Source organism: Benincasa hispida, chromosome 6 (genome assembly GCF_027475165.1).
Source record: "Benincasa hispida cultivar pf3 chromosome 6, pf3_genome.v1.1, whole genome shotgun sequence".
Taxonomy (NCBI): Eukaryota; Viridiplantae; Streptophyta; class Magnoliopsida; order Cucurbitales; family Cucurbitaceae; genus Benincasa; species Benincasa hispida.
In genome coordinates this window covers 10,886,231-10,903,923 of record NC_143483.1, presented here as the reverse complement: position 1 = coordinate 10,903,923, position 17,693 = coordinate 10,886,231, and the positions used below count along the sequence as shown (strand labels likewise).

Sequence of the window (17,693 nt, the reverse complement as noted above, 5' to 3'; positions counted from 1 at the left end):
GCTTACAAGAGAATGGTTTTGTATTACTAAAAGCACACATAGACCAAAGTGTAGAGTGAAAAATTTAAAACCGCTAACTAAGAATTGCTAATCCAAACTAAATTTCACAGGCTAAAACACATCATCAACATGTGATCTTAAGAAAATTAATAGTTACCTTCCCATTGTTCCTCCAGAACTTCTTCGTACTTATAAACTAGTTGTGCTACCCATGCAAAGTATCCACCGGCCCTGAGCATTCGGTTAACCTCAAGCAGCAAGATGCCATCTAAAAATGACAAAGTTGAAGATTAAAAATCAACACAACAACCATAGGATGAACCTAAAGTAAATATGCTTAAAAACAAAGCTTCTTCAGACAAACACTTTAACTAAAAAAGGTATGGGACATAAAAAACATGAATTTCAAGAAACCTGTGTACCACCTCCAGGAAACCTAAACTTATCTTTGTTTATGGTAATCCAGTTATTCATATGGTGGGCACATGAGTAGGCCACTGGTGTGAAGTCTTCTTCATCTTCCAACCGGCTATAACCCCTGTTTTCCCCACAAATTTCGATTGTTGTCCAACAATAATACTAGTTTTAATTTCTTCAAATTTTAGAAATTTCATTTTAGTTTTCAGTTTTCAGTTTTCACATATATTACTTCGAATTAACCTTTAAACTAACTAACCTCAAGTTTTAAAGCTTTAACAAACAATTCAAGAACTCCAAATCAACTTCAACAACTCAAGAACCTCTATTTGTACAGAATTTTGAGCTAACTTATGAAATTGATCAAAATTTTTAACTTCCCGAGCTCCAATCGATTAAAAAACCCTCTTTTCTAGATTACTCGTTCTTCTGTAGTTTTACGAAAAATCTCATGATCTGCACATTGAAATGAATACACCGCCTTAACAAGAAAGTCAATAAAAAGAAAACCTATCTTACGATGTTAGTAATGTTGGAGGTGGACGGATTGAGTCCAATTGCATTAGATGTAGATGTGAAGTTGAATGACGAAAGTGAAAAGGGAAATTAGGGCAAAGAAGATGAGGGAATGGATGAAAATGGAGGTATCATTGGTTTGGAAGTTGCCAAGCTGGACAAATCGGTGGTGGTCGGGGAAGGAGTCGACGATGGAGATAGAGAGAATGAGAGGACGTTCGTGGGTTTGTGTGGGTTGTGGGTGAATGAAAGTGTGAGAATGAGAGGAAAAAAAATAAGGGGGAGAGTGAAGAGGGAAATGAAAAAATTGAGGGGGGGCTGGGAACAGAAACTGTGATGACAAATTAAGCGGATCTTTAATGTCGTTTTAAAACCGACATTAATGGTACACCTACAATGTTGGTTTAAAACCGACATTAAAGATCAGTTTTTTTAAAATAAAAAAAACCGACATTATACATCCAATTTCGCTTTTTCCAACCGACATTAAAGCCCAAAATTCTTGTAGTGACGTCAAATGTCACTATTTATAGGCAAAATGGCAAGTAGGATGTGGACTTACATGGACACCAAGCATGAATAATTACAAGGCATATGGACAACATGAAGGGTGATACATGGCTTTGGGATACTAAGTAATGGACATCTATTTATTATTATAATATTCATAATAATAAAGAAATAATTGATATTAATTTACAAGATATTTGAAATCCTACAAAGAAATAAGGATATTAAGTTTTTGCTTGAAAATCTAACCGACCCTAGGTGATTTTGAGTTTATTAGAAATAAAATAAAATAAAAATAATTATAAAGTCTAAATTGATTCATGTCACACTTATGAAGTTTAGTCTTCTACATAATACAACAACATATGAAATAACATGTATGTGTTTTGAATCACCTAATAGACAAATTATCGGTCATCAAATTAAAGAGGGGTGGTTTTCGGTTACTAAACCTTTCATGACAAATGAAATAATAATTTGAATTAAGTTACATGTAAAAAAAAATAGCAACTATTGTAAAAATAAATTAAAGAACAAATAGTTTTAACTAGCATAAATTTGTACTACCAACTTGGTTTAAGGTTGGATCTCCACTACCAATCCTAACACTATTCAAGAAGTAGTTGTGTATAAAGCATTAATGCCTGCAATGTCATCGGCATGCAAACCCTTGGTAGCTCCTCCCATGATGGTTGGCCACATGATAGCCCCTTCCACAGAGCTGTGATGAAGGCCGAGAAGGTGTCCAATCTCATGCAACGCCACCGTCTCCACATCGTACGAGTCAGCAACGGCGCCGATGGCCCAAGGCTCGACCGCGTCGAAATGCAATCTCCCATCTGTAGGTGAAAAGGCATGAGCTATGACTCCTCCAACGCCATCAAAGGCATGGCCATCTCCATGGTCGCCACTTTCAAAGCTTATTTTTATGTCAGCAGTTTCATATGCAGATGCTTGGGAGAAGCTGAAGTGAGTGTTTGCAGCCCATGTGGTAAATGCTCGACCCACTGGCGCTACCGCCTCAGATGGGGTCCCGGGGAGGAATCCTGTTGAGAATGTGAATAAAAGGTTATACTTTTCAATTCAACAGTGAAATTAACATAGTCGAAGATCCTATAATAATCAAACTAATTTAATGATGGTTATTTATATTTATAAATTGGTGACACAAAAAGTTTGTCATAAATTTTGAAAAATTCGAAAATCTCCATTTTTCCCGTCAAAAAGTTCATGAGTAAGTTTGGATTTTTATGATTTTTTTTTCTCTCTCCTATTTAAATTTTGTGTGATGAAAAACTCAAATTTATCGTAGTATAGATGAAAATCTACGTAAAGTATATGAATTAAAGATTAAATTTACCATAAGTGAGGTGGGATTTGGAAGCTGGCCATTTAGGGTTTCCTTCAAAGAAAGCATAGTGAGAAACAGAATGGAAGTGACCATTTATTTTTCTATGTTGATTCACCATTTTCTTCCCTGATTTCATCATCGTCTTGCCGTCAACAACGTCCGCAATCCCGCATCGAGGTTTCGACATAAGAGCTAGCGTTGTGGCATCAAGAGTACCAGTGGCCTTGAGATTATAGTTGAGTTGGTAAGTTTTAATGGCAGACTCTAAGACCTCGTCGAACTCATCATCACTAAAAGATTTTGAATGATTTTGAACATGGTTCAAGTAGCCAAAATGCTGGAGGTATGCCTTCATTTGGTGGATTCCTTCTACTTTGTCACCTTTCTTGCATCCATGGAGGTTGTTTAGAAACACCAATCCATGGGAATGAGCATTATTTGGCTCAGAAGATGATATCAAAGGGAAGATGATAATTAGAAGAAAAAAAGAAGTAATGAAGAATGATAATCCTTCAAATGCCATGGCTATATCTCCAAATAAAGGCTCTCTTTGGGAGTAATAAAATGAATTATACTACAAGTTTGATGGAGATTGTAACAGAGAATTGGCCTATTTATAGAAAGAATTTGAGCGGTTATGCACAAATTTTCTTTTGATTAAAAGGATTTTTTATGGGAAGAAAAGTCCAATATTGAATCATAAGTCAAAAAAAGGGAAAGTCTAGAGGAAAGAACCCAAGAAAAACACAAGAAAAATTCTGGTAAAAGGGGAAGGTGTAATAGTGCATAAACATTTCAATTTAAATTTGAAAGAAAATAATTGGTATAAGGTAAAGTTACGATGTGTTTTTTCCAATTTTGACTAAGTAAATATTTACTTGGTTGACACTTATTTTGGAACAAATATTAGAACTTTAAGTCTCCTAAGTTCCTAACACATTTGAGTTGTATAAATACTTTGTATATAACAATAGAAGTTTAAATTTTTAAGTTAAAAATATGAAAATTATATATTTTGACTCTTGTTTAAATCTTTTTTATGTATTTAATATTAATTTTCAAGTTCGTGAATATGTAGAAGAGATCGAACAAACTATTCAAAGGATATGAACTTGTATTAATAGTTAAATATAACATAACACGGTAATTATTTATATTATTTTTATACATCTATTTTGTTTTATTTTTGATATCTATAATATTAAAAAAATTAATATTAAGCTTTTATTTTTGTGTCGAGACGTGATGAGAACGCTAAAGATGTGTCAACCTAGTTAAAATATCTAGGTGCGTCTACTGATCTCTCGACATCTAGTACTTTTTTAAAAATTAATATTAAAAAATAATAATAAAAATGATTCTTTGTAACTTCATTAATGAATAAGATCTTTAATTTTGTGTATGTTGATGATTGATAACAACTTTAGTAGCTAAATTTTGAATGTATCAATAATCGAGATTTTAAAATAATATATACTATTAATTATCATTAATTATAATATTAAAAATTGACAACATGAGCTATACATCATTAGTGAATGTTTAATAAATTACTATTCCAAAAATTGATAGTTTGATAATTTTTTATTAACATGTTGATATATCCTTCAACATTTTTAAATGTGTATTTGTTAATTTGACTATTTGTAAGAATGTTCTATATTTTTAAATTTAGACATTTTGAACATTTAGAATACTAACCTTCATAGTAATATGGCAACATTATATTTATTTATATTTTCATATGACAAAATTACTTTCGTAACTTAGAGATAATTTTATTGTAAACAAATATTAAATCATATTTTCCTCAAGAAAAGTTGTATAAATTTTGACATTTGCGAATGGAAAGATATAATTGAAATTTGTTATTACTTACTAATGCGAGTGTTTCAAATATTCTGAATATTAAAGACTAAGTTGGAAAAACGACAATAAATTAAAACATATATTTAGCGAAGCAAAAATTATTTATATTTGTTATTATTGTATTATTAATATTATACTACATTTTTAAAAAAATTACAAATATAATAAAGTCTATCAACAATGGAATTTATCGTTGATAGACTCTTACCAACGACATGATCTATTACAGCTTATAAACCCCTACTAGCAATATGGTTCATCATCGTTAAATTATCTAAATTTTATCATATTTATAATTATTTTTATATAATATTATATTTACTAATACTTTGAGCTTATTATATTTGCGATTGTTCCATTATATATACTATTTTAGTCCTACAATAGGCAGAAAAAATTTAGAATATTCATGTTTATCATAATCACCTTTGTGGAATATGAAAAATATTATGAATATTATGATAATAAATAGATGTTCATTGCTTAGTGTCCCAAAAGTCATGTGTCACCCTTCATGTTGTCCATGTGCCTTGTAATTATTCATGCTTGGTGTCCATGTAAGTCTACATCCTACTTGCCACTTTGCCTATAAATATTGACATTTTATGGATCTTAAAATCATACATACATTGGTGGGAACTCCACTTCAAAATTCCACTAATTTTCATATTATCCAATTTTATAATTTTAGTTATTTTATTTTATTTTATATTATATATTATATATTTAGTATTATTATTATATTATATTTTCTCTATATCCATATTCCCGTCGTGCTCCCAAATTTACAACAAAAATATATTTTTCTTTTTTTTCTTTTGGACTACGGAACATTAGAAAATATTATAAATATTATAATGGCTAGAAAGGAAAATATCAACCATCTAATTGTCTGGACAATTTCTACACATAAAAAATAATAATAAAAAAAGGTCAAGTTTTTTTTTAGTTATAATAGGACTGGTTTCACAAATAACAATCAGACTCAAAATAATAAAATATGTAAAACAAGGATAAACATTTTAGGGATATGGTACAAAATTGGTGCTAGATATCATTGATAACAACTGTTAGTGATAGCTATATAGGTAAATGACTAGAAAAACCACACGCATCCCAGCATTTCGTGCTTCTTCTTCCAGTTTTCTCAAATTGAAAACTATCACTGATAGCAGCTATCAATTCCTGTCATTGATAGTTGCTATCAACGATAGTTTTTCGATTTGAGAAATATTAATACAATCTTAAAATAGTAACACTTGAAATATCATCTTTTAGTTTGCTATCAGTTTTCAATGACTATCATTGATACACTTGGATCAATTGTAATCAAACTTGAAATATTAATACCTAAGGCTATCAGTGGATATCAATGATAGACTTTTATAAGTAGTTATCAAATTTTGAAAGGAAACTATCATCTTTCAAAGATTAACATTTAAAGCTACAAGCGATAGAAGTCTATCAATAAAAGGCTAAAAGTGACTATCTCTGATATTTACCTAATTCATATCACCAATATCATTAATATCATTCATTTTATTGATATATACCTAAGTCATATCACCGATAGCTAAGACTATCATTGATAGCTTGAATCAGTGGCTATCATCAATAACTTTTAGCAGTAGCTATCAATGATAGACTTTCATCAAATGGAATTGACTTTTATATTATTGATATCATCGATATATGAATATCACCTAAGTTCAATCACCGATATCACTGATATCACTTACATCGTAGTTATCGATGATAACTTCTATAATTAATAATATGCTATTAGAGATAACTTCTATCATTCCTTTTTACCATCAAATAACATGTCATCGTTGATAGCTTCTATCACTGATAACATGCTATTAGTGATAACTTGTACGCATTCCACTTACACTTTAGTTCGAGATTCAACTTTATTAATTAACTTCACTAAGTTGGCTACGATGATAGACTTCTATAAGTGGATATTAATTGTTGAAAAAATAATCAAAGATTAAGCTATTAATGATAGAAAGTATTAGTGGCTATCACTGATGAACTTTCATTAGTGATTATCAATTTTGAAAGACTAACACTCAAAGCTATCCGTAGCTATTATTGAGAAAGTTTTATCATGATTATCAATAATAGACTTTTATCAATAAAAGATTTCTACCACTGATATCTACCTAAATTTGATATCACTAATACATGAATATGACTGATATCTATCTAGGTTCTATCACTAATATCACTAATAATTGTTATTATCAATACACAAATATTACGGTACACAAATACACAAATATTTCAATTTGTTCCCTTCGTTTCTGACCATCTATGCCATTTTTTCAAGTTTATTTCTGATAGACATTATACTCTTAAAGTCCTATAACAAGGGGAAAAAAAATTGACTTATTTGATATCATTCACATTTCTCATTTTTTTAGAAATAAACTTGTTTATTTACTATTCTCATTTCTTATTTCAAGTTTTTAAGAAATGTTTCTAAAAATGGTGTAAATTTGTGGATTAAAAAAGTAATTTTTTTTTTCAAATTCGTTTTTATTTGCTATTTATATTTAATGTTTCGTTATAATAATCAAATTTAATGATTGACTTGTTGCGGTCAAGTCACTTATGAATTGGAGACTTTCAAGTATTGAGTACGAAGTGTAACTTCATAATTCTTATGATAAAAAGAAGCAAAAATCAGATAAATGAAAGAAAATAAAAATTAAAAAAAAAAAAAAGAAGAAAAAAAAATTGGAGGAAGAAGGAAAAAATTAAAAAAAAAAAAAGGAAGCAAAAATTGGAGAAATGAAAGAAAATAATTAAAAAAAAAAACAAAAGAAGCAAACACCGAAGAAAATGAAGAAAAAAAAAAGACGAAAGTGTGCAACAAGACAAGACAATGAAATTAAAAAAAAGAATCAAAGGTTAACTAGTCAATACTTTTATATTTAAAAATATTTTAAAGAGGTGATATATTTTTAGATTTTTTTTCCTTATTTTAATATCTATTACAAATATCCATAATGTTATTCTCGTAAATTAACTCTCTCCTAATTACGCAATAGTCCTTTTTCTCAAAAAACAAAAGTAATAATAATAATAATAATAATAATACTACGCAGTGGCCCCTTTTCTGTCATTACTTTGTTATTTTATTGATTCAATTCATAACTTTTAGACAGATATATTTTAAATTGATTTTATTTTCGAAACATATGGTAATGAAAATTTAAACTTTGTTAAGTTGAACTTTATTTTTTTATAACAAATGTTTGTTAAGTTGACCTATAGTTTTTATAACAAATGTTTATTAATCAGTCACTGTATATTTAAATCATATAAAAAATGTTATTTTTTACTGCATTCGTTCGTTGGGTGAATTATCTATTTATTAGTGGTTCATTCAACCTTTAGTTAAAAGTACACAAATTTTTAAAAGTAATAACTTCTAAATTTCTTTAATATCAATATTGCTTTTAAAACTTAAGTCAAAGTAACTTGTGGAAGAGCTATTTATATTATTGTTTCTTCCTCTAGTATTTATACTTTATAAGACTATTTTTAAAATCTTAACCAAAATTAGCTAGAGAATTTTAAAGAATGATTGTTGTGAGATTTGACATAGAAAAATTTGACGACATGACAAACTTTGGGTTATGAAAAGCCAAGATCAGAGCAATCTTGGGGCAGGAAAAGACTTTGAAAGCCTTAGAAGACCCATTAAAACTCTTAAACAACATATCAAAAGAAGAAAGGGAAGCAATGGAATCAGTAGCCTATGGAACTCTGATTCTTAATCTGACAGATAATGTACTTAGACATGTAATAGAAGAAGAAACATCTTACAATATATGGAACGAGTTGAACGAGCTATATGTTTCAAGAGATCTGCTAATTAAGATGTTCATCAGAGAAAAGTTCTTTACGTACAAGATGGACTCATCAAAATCCATTTAAAAAATTTGGATGATTTCAAGAAAATCACTACTAAATTCAAGAACTTTGAAGAGAACAACTTGAAAAAGAAAATGAGGCTTTTAGTATTTTGAATTCCTTACTAGAAACTTACAAAGATGTTAAAACAACATTGAAATATGGCAAAGAGTCGATTATAGTGAATGCTATTATTTCGGCAATCAAAACCAAAAAGGCTTAGTGCAAAACAGATGTAAATAAAATTACTTACACATGTGTGTTGGTGTAATACATTATAAAAGTGTCTATGGAAGAATAAGGAGAATAGTTTAACCGATTAAAATTTTATTAATTTATTTGGTAAGTTTAATATCTAAATCTTCCCCCGCATTTGTATTAGCTATATTCTAAAAATAAATGATAAACGTGTAGAAAATTTTCGAAATGAAGATTGAGTGTATAGTAATTTTCTAATGACTTTAAAAGGAAAAGTGGGACTTGTTTGAACAATTAAAATGACTAAATAGAAAATTACACGTGCCAAAAATTAAATTGTAAGAAAAAATTGTAAAAGGTCTATAGTGATTTTCCAACGACATAAGAAGAATTGAACAAATATGAGTCTAAAGTAGAACTAGTTTGAACCGTTAAAAAACTGTATAAACTGAAAATATAAACTGAAAATATTGGAGTTTTTTGTCGAGAAAGTATAATTTTGAATAAAATTTCAGAGCAATCACGGTTGACTTGGTCAAACCCAACAATGCTAAATATAACAATTTTAATATATTAAAAAAATAATTAGTCATTTGTTCTACGTAACTGTCTAATCACTTCCCTAATTAGTCCAATTGCTTTTCAAATTTTGCTAATCTGCCCACTCGTATTGTTCCTTTCCACGTTTCTAGTTGAGAAACAGGCCGCCTCAACCACCTAATTTAGTTTAGATGGGACAACAATCCAACAAAGTGTCATGATAGATCATACTATTAGATCTTTTTATGTTAATTAGTGTTAAATGAAAGATTTCAAGTCATCATAATTACGGGTATTCAAATGATTCAACTATCTAACTTAAACGATAAAAATTAGGTTGGGTTAGTTTTATTTTCGATTTGGGTTGAGTTAATTTTTTGGGAAAGAAGGTTTATAGCACTAATTATACTTTTATTTGGAAAATATCAAAACATGAAATTATTTTGAATTACAGCAAAATGCATGAATTGTACGTGGATCCCTTTCATGTTAATCCTAAAATGTCTTCATTAGCTTTTTTTAATTACATTGTAATTAATCTAGCAGCTTCATTAATTATACTATAGTTAATTTATCAAATTCATAATTCAGACTCAATCAAAATTATAAGTAAAACGCATGGGATGCACGTGAATTTATTTTAGTTAATCCTCAAATGCCCTTAATAGCTTCTTTAATTGCATGTAATTGATCCAAAATCCAACAGCTTCATTAATTATATTGTAATTAATTTATCATCATTTGAAATCATCATTATCTTTATTTTAATTTCTTTTTAAATATAAAATGTAGGGTTTAGTTCATAATTACTTGTCTTTATAAACAAAATCAACTTCAAAAGAACGATCAGAGCATCACTTCATATATTTTAAGAATTTCAAATTGTCTTCAAATCCCTAATGTATGCATTTTGGTGTATGGCAAGTTATACACTAAAGCTTTTCTTCAAAAGGTCAATTGGAGCACCATTAATCGATAATCTCACTCTGGAATTATGGATTTTTCTTCTATATCGATGGACACTATAGATAATCGAAAGATGGAGAGCTTTTGAATCTTTTTTTTTCTTTTTTTTGTCGTGGGGTAGTCAGAGGGTTTGGGGAGCTTAATAATCGGTTGATGGTGAGCATGCCAGTTTGATGATCAGTCGATGGAGAGCTTTGAAAAAAGTGTCTATGGAGTAGCTTGATAATCAGTCGTTGGGCTTGAGAGGACGTTTGAGGCTGTTTTGAAATTATCTTGGGAGTAGAGATACATTGGTTAATAAGCCTTTTTTGTTTTTGAGGAAAATGACGTGTCTGCTAGGTTTCAAATTTTAAAATTGATGTAGACATATTTCAACACTTTAAAGATATGTTAAATGGTTTTAGTTACATTATATCCACAATTTCGGTAGGGGAAATTTCGAATTTCTCGAAATTTCTCGAGATTTTGAAATTTCGAAATTTTCATCAATATTTCCATCCAAACTTTGAAATTTCAATTTTTTTTTTTTTTTTTTTTTTTTTAAGCAATTAGTTATGCTAGTGCAACAGAAATTTTTTCTCTTTTACCATATAAAATCTTTATTTTCAAGAAATCACATATTTTCATTCAAACATTTTTCATTGAATTTTCACATCATTTCTCCTTAAACTTGAATTAATGTGAGTTCTTTCATATTTCTCTCATTTTCTCTCAAGCTCTACCTACTTGCGTAGAGTTTTCTTTTTCTTCTTTCTTTTTCATTATGTTGTGTTATGTTTAATGTAATAATTTTTTTTAATTCTTATTATGTTATGTTAGTTTAATGTCATGATTTTTTATTTTTGTATCTACTTTATTTTATAATAAATAGTTTATGTTGGAAACGACAAGACTTTCAGAACGACGAACAGTACGGTTTAGGTACAGTGGTCAAGCAAAGAACAAAAACCTGCAAAATAAAAACTCGTTATAGGTTGAGTCATGGAGCTCGCTCTCTTTAAGACGTTTCGCGGCTCTGCCCAAGTGTGCAAGCAAGTCTAGAAATTGCCATGTTGTTCCCAGGATAAAACAGCCAAAGAAACCCGATCGGAAATGTACCATTACCGACCGGAACACACACCCTTTCTAACCCACTACTCAGAAAATAAAAATGGAAGAGTTAGGAGAGGAAAAAAGAACATTCGAATGGGAGTGAATGAAATCATTCTTGTGAATGAACTATTGAAGGTCATGTCTTTTATAGGCCTTCAACGTGGAACGGTAGAGAGTGAAAGAGGTGGAGAGCCTCAGAACGTGCAATGGTTGAGCAGACGAATTGGACTCACGCGGACGACTCGCACGAACGGGAGGACTTTTTTTCCTTTGATTTTAAAATAATAAATAAAAAGTAATAATATTTTCATTTAAACTAATAATCACACACATGCGCCTCGCCTCGCTCAACCGATGGATGGCGCGCATGTGGGACGTCCATCAAACCTACATTGGTCTATCTCCTCACTTCCTCCAAAACATGGGTACCCCTTGGGGCCCAAACCCAAAGCTCAAGATTGGAGTATATAAGGGAGACTTCCAAATCAAAATTTTCCAATGTGGGATTCTCCAACCAAAGGTTGGTTCCCTCTTATTTTATAAAATTAAATTTTCACCAAACAATCCCCCACTTGGAAATTTAATCAAAAAGAGAAAGAAAAAAAAATTCATCGAGCACTTTCAGTCTATACAACACTGTACATAAGCAAAGGTGTCTTACGATTTGAACCTTTACGTAGTGTAGATGATTCAGAATATACTAGAGTAAGCCTTGGTTTTGAACTCTATCTGTAATAGCATCTCACAGAGTATCATTAGGGTGTAGTACAAAAGTCTGTGCTTTAAGGCCTAACACGTGTATCCCAGTTTAGTGAACGCTCTAGTGAGTTTGCCTAAAAACTCCATAGGAAGCAGCCTTCACTTCCACATTCACATAGGTGAATCTATCAAGAGTACTCCTGTAGCTAGATACCCCACTTGTCATCAAGTATAGATCTAATTAAGAATTGAGTTCAACCTTTCTTACACTTCAAGATATCATGCTCAGACTATAAGTCATAGGAATAGAACTTTATGTTTGGTTTAGCATGATTCACTATATCACTCGTGATTAGTTATTACCCGTTAAACCCGTTTCTTGGGATCTCCAGTCTACAGGTTGGGTTTTCCTCACTGTGATTCATCTTTCTATAGGCATGAGTCCCATCCTTTCTAAGGTTCTGAAAACCTTTTCTCTAGCCAGTCCTTTCATCAAAGGATCTGCCAAATTTTCATCAGTCCGTATGTGATCCACTCTAACTGCACTAGTAGTGAGAAACTCTCTAATGGTACTATGCTTACGACGTATTTGTCGTCTCTTTCTGTTGTAGTTACGATTTTGAACTTTTGCGATTACTGTAGTACTATCGCAACGGATCAATATGGCTGATACCGGCTTTTCCCATAAAGGAAACTCCGATAGCAGACTTCTAAGCCAGCCTGCTTCTTCACTAGTTGTCGCTAGTGCTATAATTTCTGACTCCATCGTAGATTGGGCTAAAAAAGTCTATTTCTTGGACATCCAAGAGACAACTCCACCTACTATATTAAAGATATAGCGACTTGCAGCCTTTGAATCATCTGAAAGAGAGTTCCAGTCAATATCGTTGAACCCTTCCAGGATAACGAGAAACTTTTGATAATGTAATCCTAGATTTTGGGTTTTCTTCAAGTGTTTCATTACCCTTTCTATAACAACGTTCCCTCGAAAAGTGTTTCTGAAACACCTATTGAGTTATGGAGAGGCCGTAAAGGTAGTTTACGCCACTTCAGGATTTGGGGCTGACCAGCACATGTACTAGTGACTAACCCAAAGAAGTTGGAACCACATTCGAAGGTTTGCCTCTTTGTGGGCTACCCCAAGGAAACGAGAGGAGGATACTTCTATGATCCAGGTGAGAACAAAGTGTTTGTTTCCACTAATGCTATCTTCTTGGAAGAAGATCACATGAGGGATCATAAGCCATGAAGTAAGCTGGTTTTACGTGAGATCTCTAGTGAGACTGAGACTGCTGAGGGTTCAACAAGAGTTGTTGAACAGGCCGACAGATCAACAAGAGTTGTTGAGGTCGGAACGTCTAGTCAACCAATTCAAGAGTTGAGACTGCCTCGACGTAATGGTAGGGTTATAAACCCACCGGATCACTACATGGGTTTGATTGAAGCCCAAACCTTCATTATAAATTATGGGATCGAGGATCCATTATCTTTTAAGAAAGCAATGGAGGATGTTGACAAAGATGAATGGGTTAAGGCTATGAACCAGGAAATGGAGTTTATGTACTTCAACAACGTCTGGGAGCTTGTTGATCCACCTGATGGGGTAAGACCTATTGGGTGTAAGTGGATCTTTAAGCGAAAGAGAGGTATAGATGGAAAGGTGCAAACCTTTAAGACTAGACTCGTGGAAAAGGGTTCTTCCCAGGTTGAGGGAGTTGACTATGAGGAAACTTTCTCACCTGTTACCATGCTAAAGTCTATCAGGATTCTCCTATCCATAGCCATATTTTATGATTATGAAATATAGCAAATGGACGTCAAGACTGCCTTTCTAAATGGTAATTTTGAGGAGACCATCTATATGTTAAATGAACATATAGATAGGTTCATTCGATAGGTTCTACATGAACATATATATTTCATTAGCATAAACATATTAGAATAAAATATTTAATTTAAGTCGAATAACTCACTAATTCTTGGGCAAGATTCGCATAGCCCTTCCGAGAAATGTGGTGCACGTCTTTCTTTTTTAACACGACTGATTTTCTATACAACAAATCTAGTTGAAGTTACCTATCAAAACAATGATAATATTGACATGTAATTTATTGTGAATGACTTACCTCCCATTATTCACTTAATCGTTCATTGACGAACGATGTCCTTACAAGATACATAGACTCTGACTTTCAGACCGATCGAGATTCTCGCAAATCGACATCAGGGTCAATGTTTACTCTGAATGAAGGGGCTGTAGTTTGGCGAAGCATCAAACAAGGATGCATCCCGGACTCCACTATGGAAGCCGAATACGTAGCGGTTTGTGAAGCCGCTAAAGAGGCTGTTTGGCTGAGGAAGTTCCTTACAGATTTAGAAGTTGTTCCAAATATGGATTTGCTTATCATTCTTTATTGTGATAACAGCGGGGCTGTGGCAAATTCGAAGGAGCCTCGGAGTCATCGTCGGGGTAAGCACATTGAACAGAAATATCACCTAATCAGGGAGATTGTGCATCGCGGTGATGTGATAATCGAGCAGATCTCATTGGAGCACAACGTTGCTGATCCCTTTACAAAGGCCCTCACGGCTAAAGTGTTCAAGGGTCACCTGGAGCGTCTGGGTCTGCGGGACATGCGGCATCTTGTCTAGGGCAAGTGGGAGATGATACTAGGGTATGCCCTAGTTTATTGTATATTGTACATTTTTATATTGTATTGTACATTAGTCTCTCGAGTCATTAGTCTCCCTAGTCTAACTCCTTAAGTACCACTAATCCCTCTAATGAACAATAAGTCATGGTTTAACTATGACCAAACCCTTCTGGACCAAGAGAAAGTGTGGCGCCATATTGTTCAAGCCCCGGAATCAGCCCTTAAGGGAACAATTTATCTATTTACCTCGATATTAGAAAATGAGTGAATTTCTTCTTGTGTAACTATATTCCCAACTCCCCACTCAAACAAATCCCCAAAATGGTAGGTTTATTGAATCAGCGATCTGGCTACTCTCATCCATACAAATCAAAGGTCCGCCTTCATAGGCAGGAGTTCACAACTCACTTAAGATTCATACAAATCAAACATATTCATTTCGAAGTCTGGTCTTGTAGAAACTCCTTTGTATAAAATACCTCGCTCATATGTCTCTACATGAATTATCAGGATCAGATCATTTGTAGCACTTTACTGTTAGGATTGGTGTCCTAATTCTCCCAGAGTCTCGTTGTTTTGTAAAGATACACATTGTTCAATGAATAAAATAAGTGTTATTTAATTCTGGCATTTACTCATATCCAATAAACAAAACTCATTGGTTATCTTATGTGAACTTAAGCATGTATATGTGAGCTCCTTGGTTATCTTATGTGAACTTAAGCATGTATATGTGATATACAAGTGGATCATGTCTTAAGTGATAACCTAAATCGGTCTGTAGTATAAGGATTAAGGTGTGATACCTGATCCTGGTGACACTACGGATACGGCTCGCTTTGTAGAGGTTTGCAAGTGTTGTAGACTACTACAGATGGTAGATCCTGACCATTCGTGTGGAGAAGTGGAACGGGGGTGTCCTATACAAAGAGTTTGTATAAGACCTGAACCACGAGATGACTAGACTATGTATATAACGTCGTTGATACTAGAGACTTGCATCTCACCTAAACGACCATAGACGACATGACCTCAATCCTGAATGTTTTGTGAACTCCTGCCTTTGAGGGCGGTCCTTGGATTAGCATGGGTGAGAGTGGCCAGATTGTCAACTCAACATGCCTACCTTTTTGGGGACTTGTCTGGTCTGAAAGCTGGGAACTCAATTCACAATATGGAATTCACTACTTTTCCGAAGCAGGGATAAGTAGAGAGATTGCTCCCTTAAGGGCTGATTCTGGGGCTTGAACATAGTGGCCACAACTTCTCTTTGGAAGAGAAGACTCAGTCATAGTAGGACTATGATTTATGTTCATTAGAGGGATCAGTGGTACTTAAGAAGACAGATGTAACTATTGGGGCATAACGGTTATTGACCCAGCTGTACTTACGAGCAATCTGTGAAGGGTTGTCACACTGCTGAATGGTTAAGATGGACACATAATATATCTGTAGTGAGGAGAGTTCAGCTGTCAGTCTTTAGTGGAGTGCCTGATAGTTAACGGATGGTGAATCCCGTGACTAAAGAGTTTAGTTAGTTATTCACGTACCGTTGGAGCTTCAGATCTATTGGTCCATGAGGTCCACTTGATAGATTCATGTTGAAGGATCAAGTTCTTGGTGTTGATTTGAAATGTTCAAATTGACAAGGGATATTTTGATTATATATGATATAATTGGTATGATGTATGAGATACATCTAGTGGAGGATTGATGTAAATGAGATTTACATTAAGTACCATGAAATAGAAAAAGAACTTTGGTTAATATGTTTCATGAGATGAAATATTAAAACTATAGGTTATAAATATAGTATGATAAGTTGGTTATCATTTATATTTATAATAATATTAATTATTAGATAATTAATATTTTTTTAAAATAACCAAATGTAGTGGGTGTTTATTGTTCATGGTAACCGTGAGTTTAAAAGGAAATCGGTTTCCTATTTTGAAAAGAGTTTTTCACAAGTTTTTGAAAAGATTTTGAGTTTTCTCTCCGGCGAAAAGAAACTCACAGAAATCGTTAAGTAAATAAAGATTTACTAAACGACGGTTGGGCTGAGCTAAACGATCGTGCAGATGCTAGCTAAACGAACGTGCAATTTTACTAAACGATCACAAAGCTTTGCTAAACAATCGCTGGCCCAAAGTAAACGATCGTGTAGAGTCTGTCGAGCTAAACGATAGAGCTAAATGATCGCATCGCTGTTGGTAGACGATCGCATAACTTTATCTAAACGATTGGGCATCGACCTATACGATAGGTCTCCGACTTCTCCCACTTACCCAGTCATGTACACAATCTGTCTTTCTTCCGTTCGTCTACCTCACATCAAATCCGAACAGAGCCCACCCTCTGGATTCTCACACCGAGAATACCAAGGTCGCCTTGTTGGTGGTGTCAAACTTAACTCGACAACATCGAGGTTTTTTGGAGGTCGTTCATGGTGCTTTAGAGAAGTTCGTTCGTGGTGTTGCGAAGGAGTTCGTGTTGCAGAGGAGATTGTGACCGAGGAGATCCTTGAGGATGAGCGCGAAGTGTTCGTGCGGTGTTGCAGTCGTGTAGATCGAGCACTCGTGGTTGCAGTTGATCGATCTGAGTCGCGCATCGGAGCGTGGAGACGTCTCTGCATATGTGTGTAAAGTTCTCTTTGTACATTTAGTGTTTTATTCATGCTGTAATTTCTATGTATAATCACATAACCATTTGTATTGAAGTCGACTGTAAATGATTTATTAATTCATGATTGTAATTTGGAATTGTCTTGCTTCCGCTTCTCACGGAAATCTCGATTGTCGATTTCCTTCATTTACAACAATTGCAACATCTACAAAGCAGATCGTATTTGTAGTGTCACCAGAATGAGGTATCTAGCCTTATCCATTTTCTATAAACCATTTAGATTATCACTTAAACATGATCCACTTGTATGTCTTTAGATACATGTTTAA

The 17,693-nt window shown here is 33.0% G+C and overlaps 1 protein-coding gene across 1 annotated transcript; it reads right to left on the bottom strand.

Annotated features, from left to right (window-relative positions):
* Positions 1-1,794: 1,794 nt before the first annotated feature.
* On the bottom strand, positions 1,795-3,381 carry LOC120079094 (metalloendoproteinase 2-MMP-like). The gene is made up of 2 exons (XM_039033281.2): positions 2,804-3,381; positions 1,795-2,489 (listed from the first exon to the last, which is right to left on the bottom strand). Exons 1-2 carry the CDS (start codon positions 3,315-3,317, stop codon positions 2,056-2,058), a joined length of 948 nt encoding a protein of 315 aa, XP_038889209.1. The 5' UTR covers positions 3,318-3,381; the 3' UTR covers positions 1,795-2,055.
* Between the last annotated feature and the right edge of the window lie 14,312 nt (positions 3,382-17,693).

Excerpts from the sequence above, each read along its gene's own strand:
- LOC120079094 (XM_039033281.2), bottom strand. The coding sequence starts at position 3,317 with ATGGCATTTGAAGGATTATCATTCTTCATTACTTCTTTTTTTCTTCTA. Across the intron at positions 2,490-2,803 it reads CAAATCCCACCTCACTTATG|GATTCCTCCCCGGGACCCCA; the intron begins GTAAATTTAATC and ends CATTCTCAACAG.